Source organism: Salvelinus namaycush, chromosome 7, assembly GCF_016432855.1.
Source record: "Salvelinus namaycush isolate Seneca chromosome 7, SaNama_1.0, whole genome shotgun sequence".
In the NCBI taxonomy this organism is placed as follows: Eukaryota; Metazoa; Chordata; class Actinopteri; order Salmoniformes; family Salmonidae; genus Salvelinus; species Salvelinus namaycush.
Window position 1 is genome coordinate 28,684,167 of NC_052313.1, and position 20,243 is coordinate 28,704,409.

At 44.1% G+C, this 20,243-nt stretch overlaps 1 protein-coding gene across 2 annotated transcripts in view; it reads left to right on the forward strand.

Moving 5' to 3' along the window:
• The first annotated feature begins 620 nt into the window (after positions 1-620).
• ube3c (ubiquitin protein ligase E3C) overlaps positions 621-20,243 on the forward strand; it is a 42,483-nt gene continuing 22,860 nt past the window's right edge. For both annotated transcript variants that reach the window (XM_038997899.1, XM_038997900.1), the window contains exons 1-18: positions 621-745; positions 1,299-1,447; positions 1,740-1,793; positions 1,928-2,002; positions 2,197-2,343; positions 2,456-2,571; positions 3,672-3,829; positions 4,090-4,255; positions 6,684-6,904; positions 7,341-7,492; positions 7,933-8,123; positions 11,794-11,880; positions 12,186-12,349; positions 13,524-13,750; positions 16,170-16,274; positions 16,793-16,880; positions 18,371-18,468; positions 19,102-19,234. In XM_038997899.1, the coding sequence (XP_038853827.1) occupies positions 1,379-1,447; positions 1,740-1,793; positions 1,928-2,002; positions 2,197-2,343; positions 2,456-2,571; positions 3,672-3,829; positions 4,090-4,255; positions 6,684-6,904; positions 7,341-7,492; positions 7,933-8,123; positions 11,794-11,880; positions 12,186-12,349; positions 13,524-13,750; positions 16,170-16,274; positions 16,793-16,880; positions 18,371-18,468; positions 19,102-19,234 (2,251 nt within the window). In that variant the 5' untranslated portion in view covers positions 621-745; positions 1,299-1,378. The remainder of the gene's footprint in view (positions 746-1,298; positions 1,448-1,739; positions 1,794-1,927; positions 2,003-2,196; positions 2,344-2,455; positions 2,572-3,671; positions 3,830-4,089; positions 4,256-6,683; positions 6,905-7,340; positions 7,493-7,932; positions 8,124-11,793; positions 11,881-12,185; positions 12,350-13,523; positions 13,751-16,169; positions 16,275-16,792; positions 16,881-18,370; positions 18,469-19,101; positions 19,235-20,243) is intronic.

Below are 20,243 nucleotides of genomic sequence, written 5' to 3' on the forward strand. Positions count from 1 at the left end.
TGTATAATAAAACAATATGTTTAAGGTTTGGATATCTTGACATCTTGTCTTCTTTCCATTCATAAATGTACACTATCAATGCATCTAACATTGTATTCATATTGCATATCACAGACCTATATATATTTTTCTCTCTTCTTTGGAGATAGCTGAAGTTGAACTAGGCCTATTGTATACTCTAATGTCTATTGCAGTATAAATAATATCAGCATACTGGATGTCAATGGTTCCCAACCTTTTTCAATTACTGTACCACCAACTGAATTTTGCTCGGCTCGGGGTACCCCTGAAGTACCCCCTCATGTGCATTTTACCTCATGCATATCATGAGTCTTCTCAAGTACCCCCTGTGGATTGTCGAAGTACCCACAGGGGTCCTAGTACCCCTGGTTGGGAACCAGTGCTGTATGTTGATTTGAATTCGTAGCAAATCCATTGAAAATCCACTCTGCTTCCTGTTGCTCCCGGGACCAAGGCACAATTGCCCCAGCTGAAGAGGATCCAATGAGAGGACCAAGAATGTCAAACTGAGTTTAGTTGACATTGCATTCAGCTAATAGTATTTGAGCATTGAATCGAGCGTCCAATCGGATTTCATTATTCTGAAGAGGCGGATGTAATTCGTTTATGTTGTGTTTCTGGAAAGAAGGAGAGAAGGAGAAAACAATTCATGTTTCTTTAATTTAGTATCGCACAAAAGTCTTATGTACTTTTTAATTTATGTTGGTCATTTCATAAATCAAAGGTAATCAACATACAGTTTCTGCATTTTTTTGTCCAAACTATGTATTGTGTTATAACAAAGATGTCTAAAGAGGATAGACATGATTAGCTAGATAGCTAACGTTGGTAGCTAGAAAGGCGACCTGCCCCTGTAAAGTTAGCCAGCTAACGTTTGCTAACTGGCTAGCTATAATGTCAAAAGAGTCATGTACATGTACGCACAAATAAAGTAACTTGGGGATTGTCTGTATATCTGATGTGATTGAATTTCTGAAGCAGTGGCAGACAGACCACCAACAGCGATGTAGACACAAGCTGCTGAGTCATTAACGTTAGCTAGCTATGTTGGGGAACTGTAGCTACAGTAGCTAGCCAGTTCCACAACCAGTGAAAAGTATATTTTTTCATGTCTCTTCCACTAATATTGTCGATGTGGGAAGTGTAGCTAACAATTTCACGTGTCTAACAACACGTTGATAATTTAGCTAGCTAGTTATGATAATTTGTTCTGGATGGCGTCAATTTGTCAGACCCCCAGCCAGCAAATTAATGGCATGTTTTACTTTCTTTTTCAGATTGCTGTAATACCTACTTTGTAAAGTCCCGAATTGAACCAAGTCAAGCGTCCTTCATTGATGGTTCGAAAAATCTAACCATGAGCTTCAGCTTTGAGGGAGATTTCAAAACAAGACCCAAGGTGTCTCTTGGGGGAGCGAGTAAAAAGGTAAGACCACTATGAGATTTACCTTACCTTCTGTATAGAAATGGCTACTGTGCTATTTCTATAGCTAGCTAGCTTCTTCACTTAATTTTTCTACTAGTCGTGTCAAGCACAGGAGGTTGGTGGCACCTTAATTGGGGAGAACGGGTTTGTGGTAAAGACGGGAGCGGAATCAGTGGAATCGTATCAAACGCATTAGTGTCCAGGTATTTGATGCCATTCCATTTGTTCCGTTCCAGCCATTATTAGCAGCCTCCACTGGTGTCAAGCTATGTTAATATACTTTGGCTTTCAGGAGGAAAAAGCATCTCTCCTACACCGGACACAAGAGGAAAGGCGAAAAAGAGAGGTAGTCCTTTGTGTGAAACACACTTGTGATGTAAAATCGTCCTACGTGAACTTCAAATACAAAGTTGGATTGTAAACCAAACATTATTTAATTTCACTGTGTATTTATTTACTCTATTTTTCAACTTCAATAAGGATGAAAGACGAAGATTGAAGAACGCTATTGTCATTCAGTCCTATATACGAGGATACCATGACCGAAAACAGCAAGTATGTCTACTAACATGAACAAGCTCATTCTTGGGTGTCTATGCCATACCCTTCCACTCTCACTTATCTTGCCAGCAATCCCATTTCCACAGCCTCGTATTGCTGATGGCAATGTGGATAGATACTTCATTGTGTACACTATCAAGTGATCATCCCTATAACTGTCAATGAACTTTGACCCTGCTTTTTTCCAGTATGCCATCCAGAGGGGCAACTTTGACCGCTGCGTCTGCCAGGCACAGTCAGAAGGTGGACCGCCAATGTCCGACGCTGCCAGTCTCAGTCTCCTAACGAGGCAGCTCCTGTTTTTCTACAGACAGAGTGAGGACTCACGGAGATTGGTGAGGACCAACGTTTTTTGGAAGTGTTGTTACAACTAATTCAAAACTTGTGTAAAATGTGATGTCTTGCGTGTGGGAACCTGACGCAACATTTCTGTCTGTGTCTCTGTAGATATGGATTTGTCAGAACCTAGTGAAATACAATGGGCAGTTTTTGAAGCTGCTGGCGGGGCCCGAGAGACAGACGTGTGTGTTTCAGATCAAGAGGGTCCTGGGCTCCTGCTGCAGGTAATGGGGGCCTACACCTATTCTTCAGGAATACGTTCTGGGGTGAAGTTTCCCCTAGGTATAGATTTTGGATCAACTTCCCCTCCTCCAATGCTAATCTTAACCATTAGTGGGGACAAAATGTTAAACTGACCCAATATCCAAGAATGGTATGGCTGTTGAACAAGTTGAGGGGACTAAATTACTTGGTGTTACCTTAGATTGTAAACTGTCATGGTCAAAACATATAGATTCAAATGGTTGTAAAGATGCGGAGAGATCTGTCCTGTATAAAGAGTTGCTTTGTGGAGTGTGGTGTCAAAAAAGCAGAGCAGTCTCTCGTTTTATCTTATCTTGATTATTGTCCAGTCATATGGTCAAGCGCTGCAAAGAAAGACCTAGTTAAGCTGCAGCTGGCCCACAATAGAGCGGCACGTCTTGCTCTTCATTGTAATCAGAGGGGTCATATTAATACTATAAATGACAGTCTTTCTTGGCTAAGAGCTGAGGAAAGACTGACTGCGTCACTTCTTGTTTTTATAAGAAACATGAATGTTATAGGAAATACTCAATTGTTTGCATATTCAAATTACAGACAGCACTGACCCACACTCTTACCCCACCAGACATGCCACCTGGGGTCTTTTCGAGTCCCCAGGTCCAGAACAAATTCAAGGAAATGTACAGTATTATACAGAGCCTTGAGTGCATGGAACTCCCTTCCATCTTATATATCGCAAGGGAACAGCAAACCTGCTTTCAAAAAACAAATAAAGCAACCCCTCGTGGCACAATGCCTCTCCCCCATGTGACCTATTTGTTGTGTGTATGTACTGACATGTATGTGTAATTGATAGATGCGCACACACACACACACTACATGTATTTATTTTTATGTATGCAAATTGTAAAGTCTTATGTCTGTAATGTCTTTTTCATTATGTGTCAGACCCCAGTAAGACTAGCTGTTGCCATTGGCGTCGGCTAATGGGGATCCTAATTCATCTAATCAAGATCAGCTTCTATGGGCAACTTCACCCTACCGCCATGAATGCGTTGATCAAATCAATGAAATATGGGCTTATTACACCCCTATAACAGTGTTTCTCCATCTTTCCTAGACTTCTGCAGACCTGCAAGGATGACAGTTTGAATGTTGCCGTCCCCATGAGGATGCTGGAGATCTTTTCTTCAGAGAGAACTTATCTTCCTGTCCTTGAAGACATGAATTGTGTAGCGTCGTTAATCGAGCAGATTTTGCACTATATGGTACAGAAAGGTAAGTGTCCTGATGGTTTCACTGCTGTTACAGTGCAAAATACTTTTTTTGTTTGTTGTTAATGCTCATTTTCAAGCCCCATTGAATTTGACCTCTTGCATCTCTCTCTCTCTCTCTCTCTCACTCACTCACTCACTCACTCACTCACTCACTCACTCACTCACTCACTCACTCACTCACTCACTCACTCACTCACTCACTCACTCACTCACTCACTCACTCACTCACTCACTCACTCACTCACTCACTCACTCACACAGGATACTACAGATCACTTTATATTCTAGTGAATCACAAGCTCCCTTCCAGTCTGGAGTACAGTGATGCTCCCTATGGTGCACACGCTATCCCCTTGGCAAGCACACTGCTGGAGCACACGCTGAAACCCCTGCACTTTACCTACTCCTCCTGCACTACAGGCGCAAGGTATGTTGAGATCTCCCCTAGGTACAGATCTAGGATCAGCTTCCCCTCTTCCAATCAATCCTAACAGTAATCATTAAGGGACGGACAGACCAGTAGGATTGCCGAGTGTCTGCCGACCGAGAGTACTTACCTCTGAACAGAGTACCGGCCGTATACGTTTTCAAACCGATTCTACATGTAGAAATGGGCGAAATTGACAGCTGTCAGTTGTCCACCGGCGGGTGGTCCCTGTAACACACCGCGCCGAAGGCAAGCGGAAAAACGGTGAATGTGCGGCCCCTGACTACAGAACGACAATCGGTCTGGTGAGTTTTCTCTTTTATTGCGAAAAATGCTAAACTGACCCAAGATCAGCGTCTATGGGCAACTTTACCCTACTCCAAGTTTAACAGCAGGAGTAGCGTCTGTAAAACCGCAACAGTCACACCAGAACAGTCAAACACACACAAATGAACTGAAGCTGAAGTTAACTAGAACACACACACAGTGTCCTGAAGTCTGACCCCCTCAAAGTTTAACCTTCAACACATGAAATCCCCCTCACACACAAAGCATCCCTGCATCAGCGACTGCTGAGCACGTGGGAAAAAGCACAGCGAGGGGCTAGAAGCGGAATGCCTTTGTCTGTGGCGTATGCTGTTAAAATTGTCCAGTAAACCGATAATGTAAACTTTGGGCATTTGTTTGTCCTTCGAGTCAGCGGGGACACCGTATTTGATTCACCAACCTGTTTACAACGAACAATAAAACTGACCCAGAGTCTGAGTACAGAATATCGACTATTTGCTCTCAATTATAAACATTCTTAATGACAAACGAGGGGGGGGCGTTCTTTTCTTTTTGAAGAATAGCAGGGGAAAGGGTGTGAGAAACTTGGGTACACACACTCACTCCAACAGCTAATTATCTGACCGGGACCACCAGATGTGAGAGTTACTCGGTCAAAACAGCTCTGTTTGACAAGACAATATTGGGGCACTCAGAGCTGAAAGGAGACACCTACTCTATCAGTCAAACTCTATTGTCCTTGTTTGGGTAGCCTAATGAGTTTAAAGGATCACCTTTCTTTAGAAACGGACTTTTGGCTCTGTACTGAAAGTGCTCAATCTTTAAGTCTAAAAACGGTGTGAACATAATTTTTTGTTGTAAATACATTTTCATATTTTTGATATCTGACCTAGTATTTGAACACTGTGTTGTTGAGGAAGAGCTTGTAGATAAGCATTTCGCTGCTGTGTCCTGTATACGGCTCGTTCCATGAAATGAGTCCCTTTTGTGGCCATTTGATATTTTAGGTAGAAATGGAAAATTCAATAATTACAATTTTTTAAATAAAAAAAGACTTCTAGGAACCTACTTAACCCCAAAATGTCTCCAAGTTTTAACAATCATTGTAAAGCCCTAGTTATGTTTTTGCTTTTACAAAGTCATTTCTGAAGATTGTTATTCATTCCATGTGATTAGTGATTCATTTTAAGGTTAAAAAAAACCTGTCCCTCATTTTAAGATCCACCCTGTTACTTAAACTGAACTCCCGTTTTAATATGATGAAACTATTCCTTAAAAGAAATAAAAAATCTTAAGAAATATTGAACATCTAATAGTCAAGTCTTAGTGTTAGCAGGTGAGCTCGTTCTACTATTAATGGAAATGTTCTGGTGTTTTGTGGTGGAAAACTGAGCGGGTTGAGCGTACCACGTCAACTCTGTTACCCATAGATAGACAGGCTAGAAATGTTTGAACAATTTAAACTTTTTTTGTGAAGCTTGCATTCAATTGCCCCTTCCTGTTGCACACAATAAGCTTCCATTCCCCCCGTCACAAGGGGATTCATGCCTAATTTAAGATGATATCGTCAACCCTGTTATGGTCAACCCTGTTACTTTATTTGACACTTAATAAGCACTAACTATAGCCATTTTTTTGTTTAAAAAAAAAGTCTTGCTAATTTTAACATTATCTTACATGTTCCATGTGCTCTTTACACCAGAATGTTCAATCTGCTCTTTACAACAGAACATTCAATCTGCTCTTTATGACAGAACATTCAATCTGCTCTTTACAGCAGAATGTTCCATGTGCTCTTTACGACAGAATGCTCCATGTGCTCTTTACGACAGAATGCTCCATGTGCTCTTTACGACAGAATGCTCCATGTGCTCTTTACGACAGAATGCTCCATGTGCTCTTTACGACAGAATGTAAAAATGAGGAGAAAATAAATCATCTAGACAGTTCATATGTTTATTTATTTATTAACATATTTGTAAATATTGATTTGTGATCAATTGGCTTAATCTAATGTCATTATCATGTACTGAACAGTTAAAACCAACTTACCCATTCTACAATGTGGGGAATGTACACGGCTCTACTCCAGGCATTTGTGTAGTGACATTTCTCTCCCTCTCTCTCTTTGGTTCCACAGGCAGTTTGTGTTTGCGGCCTTCACTGAGGAGTTCACCTCGGCGCCTTTCACGGAGCAGATCCTTCATTTCTTTATTCCGGCGCTGTCCGATCCGCGCCTCCACTTCCCCTTCGAGGCCTTCCTGGGCTCCCTGCAGGCCACCGTAGTCTCCTCCACAGCGGCGCTGAAACGTGCTCCGTGGCTCTTCTACTTTGTCCTCTCGGTCGGGGAGACCTGCCTGGGTAAGTGTCTGCGTCCAAAACGGTACTTTATTCCCATAGGGCTCTGGTGAAATGTACTGCACTATGTAGATTTTTATTTTTTTATTGAACCTTTATTTAACTAGGCAAGTCAGTTAAGAACAAATTCTTATTTACAATGACGGCCAAACCCGGACGACGCTGGGCCAGTTGTGCGCCGCACTATGGGACTCCCAATCACGTCCGGATGTGATACAGCCCGGATTCGAACCAGGGATGCAGTGGTCTTAGACCGCTGTGCCACTCGGGAGCAATAATAGGGTGCCATTTGGGACACAAGCTTAGTGTCCAGCATGTGGGGAATTGTACTCTCGTGTACCAGCAGGCACATTGACACGAGGGGTTGGAGGGAATGGCCCTGAAAAAAAGACATCTATAGTGATAGGGAGAGGGTTTGTAATGTTGTCTGTGTGCGCAGGTTCATTGTCAGAGGAGGGCCTCCAGCTGTACCTGCGAGCTCTGCAGGCCCTCCTGCCTCTCCTCCCCGTGTCAGAGAGCACCAGCAGGCCGGAGGTCATCAGTGACTCTGAGGATGAGGAGGACACCAACACCCAGGCTCCGTCCACACAGGTTGCTAGCTAACACACACACACACACACACCACTAATGTGTCAATACGGGTAACACCAAAATTCAGGAATGGCACACTGCAGGTCACAGGTAATGCGTATAGTTCAGAATGGCCAGTTACTTCACAGGCAACATTTTGTAATGAAAACGGCTTACAACTGACTACAGGTATTGCACACACTACAAGCAGACCATAGCCCTATCCACACTGCCCCATGGCACCTCACGATAAACATCCTGGCCCGTATTCATAAAGCGTCTAAGAGTAGGTGTGCTGATCTGGGATCAGGTCCGCCTCTGGCCATACGATCTTATTAATTATGATTGAAATGGAAAAACTGATCCCAGATCCTGCTGACGCTTTATGAATTCAGGCCCAGCTATAGCCTACTTACTGCAACAACTCCCTCACCTATTGCGTGTGAACTCGATGGTTGCAGGACGACAGCTATCGGATATCGGTGCAGCGGATCACGGAGGAGTGCGTCCACAAGCTGGACACCAAGCAGCAGACAAACGCGCTGCTCAACCTGGTGTGGAGGGACTCGGCCAGCGAGGAGGTCTTCACCATGATGGCCTCCATCTGCCACACACTCATGGTGCAGCACCGCATGATGGTGCCCAAAGTCAGGTCAGTGTTCTACATCGGATCCAGTTACGTTGTTTTCGTACTAAATGGTACCCTATTCCCTATGTAGTGCACCACTAGTGCAAAATTATTGCACCATAAGGGGAATAGGGTGCCATTTGGGATTCACGCACCTAAAGGTGTTACATGTCTTTACAGTGCTAGAATATCCGCTTTTGTTTTGTTTGAATCCTCACCTGAAGTCGTTTTGAGAACCTTCCTCTCGCTGCGATTGTAATGAATGTTTCCAATATTTTGTCTTTTTGTATATATTTTTCCCCTGTTTTAATTTTTTACTTCATCATGAAACTGGTGATGAATCAGCGTTTGCGTGTTGTAAGCAACTAATGTGAATAACGATGAAGAAGCTCAGCCGTTATTGGCGTATACAACCGGCAGAGGAAGCACTCGGGATGTCAGGGAGGCTCTGAAGCTGTCACTCCTCGATTAGGGTAATTAGTCCTGGGATGGCTGATTTTGGGTTGATTGCATTAGGGCAGGATGTGGACGTGGATGTGAGAGGGGGAGATGGCCGCTGTCGTGGCTGAACGAGGGGGCACCTTCCTGGGCTTTACGGCACACCCTGCGTGGTCTCTCAACCCTTCTGGTTAATGGTTGGTAGAGCCAATGGAAGACACTACACTACCTGTCTGTACTGTGTGGGGATGAGAGAGTGAATGTGTATCCCAGCGTATTGTCATTACTGACGCGTTGCTTTTACCTTTACAGGGTGGGCAACAATAAAGACGGCTATATTGTTTAGGGCAGGAGAGTGTTACCTGGGTCGTATCAACTAGAAACCAAACGGAAGCAAACAGGCCAGAACGGGGAGGGACTACCTGAATTTGTCCAGTAAGAAAACCCAAGTTTTCATTGCAAAACGTTCTAAATTGCAAAAAAGGAATCTGTCCGATCTCATGCGAAACCTGATTCAGACATCTTTCAAACTCACACAAAACAGAAAAATCCCCCCAAAACTCTACCAGAGAAGATGCGTTGATTTGCTTACCAAATCATTTGGTGGAATAGGCATAGAATCCTCCCTACGTATTTTCTATCATTTTTACAGCTTCCTTTGGTCCAAACGCTTTTACCATAAATCCTGCCTCTCGTCCTCCATCATTATCGGATATCTGTGCAAAATAATTAGCTCACTGAGGAAGATTAATTAGTGCCCAAGTAGACGGGATAGCTTTACAAGAGGCTTAGGGGAGCAAATTGCATCCCAGGCCTGATTTACTGCGTTTAAAAAAGAGCTAGTCTGCCTAGCCGGCCCTCCTGCCTCCCGCCCGACGGCCAGCCCAGCGCAATGCCTCGAATAAATGTGTATCTTGTCAAAATGCTCTTACCTTCTTTCTTGCTTTCTTCTGTTCATAAGAGCTCGATTCAGGCCCTGTATGTTCTGTCAGATTTGAGATATCATCTTTACATTTAAGTCTTTTCAATTCAGGCCTGTATGTTCTGTAAGAAAGAAAAAAATAGATACTTTTTTTTAGATTAGGTTTGTTTTTTGTTGCTATAATCTTTGTCTTTATGGTTGGTAGGCTAAATGGGTGTAATTTCACTTTAATTGTTTAGTCTTAGGTATTTGGTGTACTTTTACTTTGATTGTTGTTTAGCCTCAGCCTGTGGTGGCACTCTGTCACTAACTGATGGTCACTGACAACTGTAAGTGTTAGCTAGCCTCTGTCTTTCATTTGTTTTTGTGCGCTTGCTGTGATTGTGGAGTTTACATGAGATATTGACGCTCGGGCAATGAGAACAGTCTTTCTGCCATTGGCACTGACTCGCAGGCCCTTATGAATTAGGCCTAAGCTAGTTTTACATAAATAAAACAGAATTTGAAGCAAATTACTATTTGAGCTCGATTCAATCCATACTGTAGCGTGATTCGATTCATTTCAGATTGGGCTGACATATGTAGCATTTACCATGAATGCATTCTCCACCAACGTGGGAACATTGCCTTAAAATGTATATTGCGCTGTAGCGCAGCTCTTCAGCGCTACGGATTGAATCGAGCCCTTTCTCTTTTCTTTTTCCTAGTTTTCTCTTTTTCTGCGAACGTACGTACATTCTTGCATTATGTCAAAAGAAAATAATTTTTGTCCATCAAGGTCATTTTTATGGACACACACACACACACACACACACACACACACACACACACACACACACACACACACACACACACACACACACACACACACATGACCCCTTTTGATGCCTGTGACTTTGTGTATTAGTGCCTTCATTCCGTGATTGAAATGGAGCTTTGGTTTCTAGCAGGCCGTATATCAGGCTGTCAGTCAGCATTTTAGTGCTTTGTTTCCCATTTCAATCAAACACCCGGCTGCGCACTGTAAAGGCCCAGAGCACTATGCTATACCCGGCACCCCTCCTCTCTTGTACTGACAGATGGGAGGGGCACGGCAGAAACTATTTCTCAAACATATTAAGAGGTGTCACTCGCCCCCCCCCCCACTCTGAAGGCTCATTTTCATTTTCCGCCTTTCAGATATTCTCCGCTGCGCAATGGTGGCCGAGGTATGGTTTGTCCCAAATGGCACCCTATTCCCTTTGTAGTGCACTACTTTTGACCAGAGCCCGTAGGGAATAGGGTGACATTTTGGAGGCCGACACCAACGTGTGTTCACGTGAGATTCCATCCACTTCCCGGTCCCCCTCTCTGTTCTGTCAATCTTTTACCTCATAATGTGAATAGATGCCTGCCTGTTAAGTGGCAGGCATCCTTATAGGTGACAATACCGTAGCCCCTTAGACAGAGGCCTATTATATGCAAGGGGCATTTATTTAGTTTTCAGCTTATTTACCGCATTAGTGTTACCTGACAATAACCCTCGGTGTGAAGGACACACACAATCTAGCCGTAGCGATTTAAAGGAGGGTAAACACACTTTGAACAAAGAGCAGCTTCACACCCGGGTGCCATAGGCCGTTAGTTAGACCGGCCGGGGTGTCCGGGATGAGGGCCCAGTGGTTGCGTCTCAAATGGCACCCTTTTCCCTACATAGTGCACTACTTTTGACCAGGGCCCATAGGAGGCCGACACGAGGGGATCGGTTGCCATTGGGACGCAGCCAGTGGCTCATTCCCTCCCTCCTTCCCTCCTCAGTGTTATCATGTAATTCAGGGAGAGTGTGGAAGCATGCTTGCGCTCGGGGGTCATTGTGAGGGCCATGCCCCCCTCCCCCTCTATTGTGTCCCCCCGTGGCCATTAAGTTAAATGGGGCTCCTCCAGGAAGCCAGAGGGCCTGTTTATGACCCTGGGCCGATCTCCTCCTTGCCAGCAACTAGTTTACTAATGGAAGGTGCCTCGCCTAAATAAAGCTTAATGGGTCGTTTAATCTTTTTTTCGTTGCGGAAAAGGGAGAGAGGGGACTAAAGAGGGAGAGGAAGGGCCAAGAAAGAAAATTCCTGCGGGATACGCTATGCTGCTGTTCAACTGCTTTTATTTGATATTTTTCCCTCTTTATGTGTGTCCTCTGGTTACTTGGGCAATGTTAACGATATCTGACTTAGAGGGCATCGAGGCAGAGCGCAATGTATACGTTCAGATGTACAAACTGTGTCAACTCTTTTGTCCCACATCTTTGATACATGCATCTTTATAGATATTTTTGTAAATGTTTGTTTATTTTGTCCCCTCCAGGCTTCTGTACAGTTTAGCGTTTAATGCACGTTTCCTGAGACATCTCTGGCACCTGATACAGTCCATGACCACCAAAATGATCACGGGGTGAGTTGATTTGAATGTCGGTCAGGGGCTGTATGTATCAAGCGTCTCAGAGTAGGAGTGTTGATCTTTGATCAGGTCTCCTCCCCCTGTCCATGTAATCTTATTCGTTGGGATCTAAAAGGCCAAACTGATCCTAAATCAGAACTCCTGCTTTGAGACACTTGATTTAAATATGCGGCCCTGAACAAAGTGACGGTCCTTGATTGGATCTCGGCGTATGTAAGTCAATTCAACGTGCTTTATTGACATAAATAAACATGTCAGTATAGTGAGTAGTGAGTCTCTCTCTTCTTCTCTCCTCCCAGGTCCATGGTTCCGCTGTTGCAGGTCATTTCGCGGGGGTCTCCCATGTCCCTAGAAGACTCCAATCGCATCATTCCCCTCTTCTATCTCTTCAGTTCCCTCTTCAGCCACTCGCTCATCTCCGTGCACGACAGCGAGTTCTTTGGCTACCCTATGGAGGGCCATGGTATGCCACTCCCTCAGTGTTTCTCCTAGGACTTTTTTTGGCAGTGGTGGCAAAGTTAGCGTGGGTGGGGGGCGAATGTGGGGCCAACAGCACCGTCTCCGACTTAACATTTTAGAGGCTCTCATCTTGGCCATAGGGACAACATTTTTCTGTTTTAAAGAGTTTTCTGTTATCCTACACATTTAGTCATGGGGCAGAGCGAAAAATATTCAGCAATTCTACACATTTTGCCATGGCTTATGCCATGTTCTTATGCTATCTCAGTGACTCAAACATTATAAGAAAATCAATGGGGGCCCTATGCTATGAATTATTTAAAATGTATTCTCCTGACTGTCTAGTTTTTATTCTGGTGATTGTTTGGCCAGTTCTCAAAGATTATCTTGTTAAAAAAGAAAAAAGCTCCATTATCTTTGCTACATACTTTATATCTGCTTTTAATCGTTTAGGGTTTACTCTGAAAACATTTTAAAATCCCCCAAAATTATCATATTCGTGGAAGTGGCGGCAACGATTTACCAGTGGCACCGCACCGCTGCTAAATGAATATAGAGGAAACACTGCTTCCTCCAAACTCTAGTCTCCAAGGTGGCATCCCAAATGGCAACCGATTCCCTATGCACTACTTCTGACCAGGGTATGTAGGGTGCCATTAAGGACGCAACCCTAGTCTCAAAATCACCTGCCTCTTGTTTTGAATCAGTGTGAAGCTGACATTTTGTTTTACTTTGAATTGAAATGCTTCTAGAAACAAATCTATTTGTATCCAGATGGATAGTTTCACACATTTTTTACACTACACCACATTGCTGCTGCACAACATCCTCCACCTTGCTTGATATTCAGTGGGTAAGAGATGTAGGGCGATATTTTCTCCTCGCAAAGGCAGCTATGCTGGCAACCTTTTGACTAACGGGAGCTCTGATACAGTACCTCACGATTGCGTTGCGTGTGGCGTGTGTATCACGTTGTTTACTAAATCCCTGGTTTAACTAGAGATCTTCCTCACGGAAATTGTCAAAGAAAAGTTTAAATCGCGCTGCAAAATGATCATTTCACTTGCAGTGCATTCGCTTACAGTGCAGGTGTCTTTGCGATAGGAAAATGTTGCCTGTGTTCAATGACTGAGTAACAGTGAACAACTGTCCATTCCTTCTGTCCACCCCTTCCTCAGGCCACAGCAATACCACCATGATGCCGTTCACATTGTCCGAGCTGGTGAACTTGTCTCAGTTGCTGAGGGACGCGTGTCTGGGCATCATCAAGCTGGCCTACCCCGAGACCAAGACGGAGCACCGCGAGGAGTACATGGCCGCCTTCCGCAGCGTGGGAGTCAAAACCAACACAGAGGTGCAGCAGCGCATCCAGGCCGAGCAGAAACGCTGGGTTCAGCTCTTCAAGGTGATTACCCCGCCCAGCCCCTATCGCCCTAGCATGACAGTGGCTTCAAATCTGATTCAAAGCATGTAGAAACGGTGAGTGTGGCTTAGTGTGTAACACCGCCACAACTCTAGTCTGCATGTTGTCCCCCGCCAAAGTCCGGAGTTCTGCCTCTCCTCCTTTCTCAGTCTCCCCTTTTATATCCAATTGTCTAAATATATACCAAATAAGGAAAATGGGATTCCATTCTAAAACAAAATAGTAAACTTCATAATTTGAATGCTTCCCGAGTCCCAACTGGCTTCTGTCCTCACTCTGTAGGCACCTGTAGCAGATTTTGAAAATGGTTGCATACTGTATGTATCTTTAAAGGGTCTTCTTTGACTTCTGTTGCTCTCATGGCAAACATAATTGTAAATAACAAAAATGTGTTGATCAGCAACCGTCGAAACTCAAATTGGGTTAGTTAGGAGAAACCGAGTATGCGTGGCTAGACATGGCTGAGTGAGGACGTTCATTGGCTGTTTACTGAAAGGAAATGAGGCAGATGACAACATTAGGTTAATTATTTCTCGCTCGCTCACTCACTCTCACTCTCGTCCTTACCCCCCTCTATCCTTTTCCTCTCCCACTTACTTTCCCTGAAACAGTAATTAAGCGACTCTGGCTGCGATTCTTTGAGAGAGGGACTCGAAAGTGAGCAGCACTTTCTTTCAGCAGAGGTGGTGGCAGTGTACGAATGCGGCAAGAATTTCATAACAGTTCAAGGCGAGCAAACACCTCTCGTCAGCTAAAACGACCCATTAAAGAAGTGGGAGAGCAGTGGAAATGCATTTTCCAAATTGAACGGGGGGGCTGGATTTACAGTTGCTTTAACGCCCGCTGACCCCGTAACACGCTAATGTTTGGTTCGAGTCATCAGCCGTCCTTCGCCCATCTTTTATCACCCCCATTGTCGAGCTATCTATTTAATTGAAAGAAGTTAATTGAATGAAAATGATCAACTAAGCTTCTATTAATATTGCTAATGGAACTTCTCTTCTTGGCCATGTTTGGAGAGAGATGTCACCGCAGAGTTTGGGAAAGCCCATTAAGTCGTGCACTTAACCCGATGTGCTAATTAAGGAATGCTTATTCATTCCTCCGAGTCGGGGGTAAGTCTCTCCGAACCCATCGCCGGGGCCGCGAACAGCGTTTTGCACTCCCCGTTATTACCGAGAATACCGACTCCGGTCGTCGCTGATGACGGCCCAAGATTGAGTGCGTCCTGTATGGAAAAACGATGTGCGTTTTTAAAAAGAACACTTCCATTCAAACGATGTTGCCTGGTTATTGTATTGAAAATTGTTTCAGGGTAATTATGTGTGTGAATACTCCCAGCTAGTGCCGGTAACGACTGTAGAGTAAGATTATGGAAATGATCAATATAGATGTGACAAGTTCAGTCGCTACAGTGGAGTCTTCTCTCCGCTAATCATCTCAAGTTGTGAACTCCACAAATATGACCTACACAGCTGACGAAAGTGATGATCAACTTCTATCTAACATTCCTATCCAAAGACTGCACAGAGTAAGACATGGGATAGGATGCAAAAGGCATGTTTTTCGCTGGACCGGACTGGACAGTACAAAAAATGGTTAGGACAGTACAAGACAGACATATTTAGTTATTAACAGGACAGGAATGAATTTTCACTCTTGTTTCACCCTCTACTGCACAGTAAGACAATGGATATCACAACAACTCTCACCCTGACCCCTATCTTACAGAACAACGAGGAGTTACACTGGTCATTACCACAGTTTATCTTTTGCTCTCCGTCCCGCGGCTGATGTCAGCAGACTGGACAGACTGGCCCATAATTAACCCTGGTGCTGGATGTGGAGGGACGACCCCCACCACCATTTCTCTTTTATACTATCGTTAAATACCACACTAATGGCTCAGCTCGCAAATTGCTTTTTTAAGAGGAAGCATCTTATTGTCGAGTCTCCACGCAAATAGATTTGTTTGTTAACAAATGAAAGGATGTATGCTTTAAAATGACATCCGTATAGCACATATCTTTAACTTTTTCTACTTTTAAGTCATTTAAGCAGACGCTCTAATCCAGAACGACATACAGTAGTAGTGAGTGCATACATTTTTCGTACTGCTCCCCCATGGGGAATTGAACCCACAACCCTGGCGTTGCAAGTACTATGCTCTACTGACCGAGCCGCACAGGACCTGAAAATGACATGGTTAAAATGACATATATCTTTATCACTTGTGTGACGTTTGGTTTCATTTCACATTGACTTACCTATTACAGCCGAAACCATTTAAGCCAATTTTTTTATTAGTTTTTATATACTACGAAGAAAGCGAGTGGCATGTTCTCTTGAGAGTCCAGTGTGTGACTTTTATTTTGATTGTTTATTGTTCTGCGTTTCACAGGTGATCACTAACTTGGTGAAGATGGTGAAGGCTCGTGACATCAGACGTCCCTTCTGTCCGGCAGGTCATTGGCTCTCCGAAGAGGTCAACATCAGAGCAGATAAGGTAACCGTGCTCTCAGCCGTTAGATTGTTACCCTTAATGAGGTTATCAGGCAAATCCCTCATCTGGTTTACTCAATAACGCTTCACGAACACTTCCTTTTTTCAATCCACCGTTATGACTGCATACAGTGGTCATGAACACAACTTAAAGCTCTTGGCATTACATGTAATTATAGTTGATAAACAACTTTGTGACATCTATGGTGGAGATGCATGCAATGTTTTCATGAACTGTGCTACTGACATGCCTTTGAGGAGTATCTGTGTAAACGTACATGATACATTACGATCACTTTATTGTCCGTGTACACGGAAATTCATTTTGTAAGGTCAGCATACAAAATACACTACAACAATACACCATAATACATTCAATGCATACTGTAAATACTGGAAGGTGAGCATAAACATAGTCCCTGTGGCATGCTGTTAGGCCGTTGTATTAGACCCACGTTATTTCCTATGTAGGATGTTGTTAGCACAGTCCCGCTGACTGGAGCCCTGCTCTTCCCTCTCCAGGTGACCCAGCTGTACGTCCCCTCGGCAAGACACGTGTGGAGGACGCGGAGGATGGGACGCATCGGGCCCCTGCAGTCCACACTGGATGGTACGATACAATATAGATCCCACATAAAAAAAGTAGTCCCAGTTAGGTTTGTTCACGATACCAGTATCAAGATAACACGATTTTCCATGGCAAAAAAAGGAAACAGGAAGCAGACTTAACTCTATGATACTTTGAAGTATTGTGACAACCCTAGTTCCTGCTATGGGTGAACCGACCACTGATTGTCGTCACAGATTCTAGAAGTGCAGTGGAACACCCTAGTTGCCACACCATAATTTGGGTACAGGGAACACTGTGCCATCTCTGGTAAATTAAGCTCTTAGGTCAGCTCAGGTGTAATCTCAGGTATGTTATTTTCCTTCAAGTCACTCCTGATGCCTTAGCGAAGAGCCAGGGATGGCAATGGGCCGAGAGCGAGACAACCAAGATCATATGTTGTTTAATTTAGAGCTGCATCAAAGGGCCTCCGGCAGTGGGCAGAGAGAGAGAGCAGGTGTGAAAACAAACAGATAACAATGCGTGTATGATCTGCCTAATGCCACTCCAGCCAGCCCCGATACAGGATCAATTAAATTAGCCGGAGAGTCCTGATGAGCTCAGACACATCTGGCTGTATGTTTGTCTTCCCTTTTTTCATTTCCTTAAATGGACAGGCCCTCGGGTGATGAATGGCTAACGTATTGACCACCCCCGGGCCATATTTCTCCTCACCAATGGAAACCTGATGGCCGAAATGCAGATAGGATTGACTAATTGAGCAGAATAATTGCGCTCGAACGGGGACAATGAAGGGGAAGGGGGGGAGAATGGTGGTTTAACTCTGCTGTTGTGGCAGTTTTTGGGTTCTAAACGGTTACGAACGTCTGCTTAATGGAAACGGCCAGTCAGGTGGACAGGCAGCTCACCGTTGAGTTAATTAAAAGTGTGTGTTAGTGAGAGAGGGGTTGAGGGAGGATTGAGCACTCGGTGATGGGCTGCCTGTAAACAGTCAGCTGCGTGGGGAGAGGGCCTAGCGGGTTAGCAGTTGGGGAGGGAGTAAGGTAGCAGGCAGGTAGGATGGGGGGGCTAACTGAAAAAATGGGGTCTGGGTGTTTTCTGGGTTTAACCCCTTCCATAAAGAAGTGTCTGGGTTTTCTGGGAGACTGCAGGGAAGAAGTGTGGGTTTAGGTTCTGGTAAAGGAACCTATGGGCTCCGTGCAGGCTGGTTAAACATTTACCACACAGTGCTGTCTCAGCATCTATCCACACACTATGTCGTCATGGAAACCCTTCATGGCGCTGCATTGGGCATTTATAGATGGATGGATGAATTAGGGCCAGATGGATAGATACCTAGATGGAGGATCAGATTGATAGTGTGGTTAGATGGGTTAATTGATGGAGGGATGGATAAATGAATAGATAAATAGATTAATGGGTAGAAGACAGACAGATTGACTGTTGTAGAGCAGTTTAAGCATTGTTGTTGTACTGTATTTCTGTTGAAGAAGTTCCCTTACAGGACAAAAACATGTTCTATTCTATTCTAGTGGGGATGGAGCCTCCACAGCTGTCTGTGTCTGAGGAGAGACACTTGGCCATTCTGACCGAGCTGCCCTTCGTCGTGCCCTTTGAGGAACGAGTCAAGGTACTCTACATCTCATCTCTGCATATTGCTCCATACAGATGCGTTCAAATATATTGGCACCCTTGCATGATTCACACATTCTTCTAAAATAAGTTGAAATGGAAAAAGCTTTTGGTGTTTGCACATGTATTTGTTTGATTTACAACTGCAAAGGACCTAGAAGAATATCAAATAAATAATGAAATGGATGTAAAAAAAAATTGGGCCTGGACTAATTTATTCAAAATTCGAATTAATTTGGTCGAGGGCAAAGATTCTCATTTACTGTGTAATTTCTCACCTGTGGTAAGTCGCAGGTGCCTACAGGGTAAAAATAGCATTCAATAATTTTTTTGAAGAAAAAACAGAACATTCTGCTCCGTTGCACTCCATTATAAAGTGCACGGGTACCAATATATTTGAAAGCGTATGTATACTTGTTAGAAAACCAAAACCCTTGTGTAATATGTATGACTGAATATTTATTTTCACCTCAGTTAAATTTGTTTCAAATAAAATCGCCTTTTATTGTTGACTACATCCATTAGAAATAGTCCATGTAGTCAATAGAGGTCCTTTAAAACATGGCTGGCTATAGGTAGTCTGTCATTAAAACTGCTTGCCATATTATCTCTGTGTGTCCCTGTGGCGAAGATCTTCCAGAGATTGATCTACGCGGACAAGCGGGACGTACAGGGAGACGGGCCGCTTCTGGACGGGATCATCGTCACCATCAGACGGAACTACATCTACGAGGACGCCTACGACAAGCTCTCCCCAGAAAACGGTACGTGGTTAGGCTGAGGAGGGATACGGCTTGATGAGGAGGGATACAGTATTCAGACCCCTTGACTTTTTCCACATTTTGTTAGGTTACAGCCTTATTGTAAAGTTGATTACATTAGTTTTTTTCCCTCATCAATCTACACACAATACCCCATAATGACAAAGCAAAAACAGGTTTTTAGAAATGTTTGCTAATTTATTAAAAATACAATATGTAAATATCACATTTGCATAAGTATTCAGACCCTTTGAGATCCTTGATGAAAACCTGCTCCAGAGAGTTCAGGACCTCAGACTGGGGCGAAGGTTCACCTTCCAACAGGACAACAACCCTAAGCACACAGTCAAGACAACGCAGGAGTGGCTTCGGGACAAGTCTCGGAATGTCCTTGGGTGGCTCAGCCAGAGCCCGGACTTGAACCCGATCTAACATCTCTGGAGAGACCTGAAAATAGCTATGCAGCAACGCTGCCCATCCAACCTGACAGAGCTTGAGAGGATCTGCATAGAAGAATGGGAGAAACTACCCAAATACAGGTGTACCAAGCTTGTAGCGTTATAGCCAAGAAGACTTGAGGCTGTAATTGCTGCCAAAGGTGCTTCAACAAAGAACTGTCTCTGTACTTTGCTTCGTTCATCTTTGCCTCGATCCTGACTAGTCTCGCAGTCCCTGCCGCTGAAAAATACCCCCACAGCCTGATGCTGCCACCACCATGCTTCACTGAAGGGATGGTGCAAGGTTTCCTCCAGACGTGACTCCTGGCATTCAGGCCAAAGAGTTGAATCTTCATTTCATCAGACAAGAACATCTTGTGTCTCATGGTCAGAGTCTTTAGGAGCCTTTTGGCAAACTCCAAGCGAGCTGTCATGTGCCTTTTACAGAGAAGTGGCTTCCGTCTTGCCACTCTACCATAAAGGCCTGATTTGTGGAGTGCTGCAGAGATGGTTGTCCTTTTGGAAGGTTTTCCCATCTCCTCAGAGGAACTCTAGAGCTCTGTCAGAGTGACCAT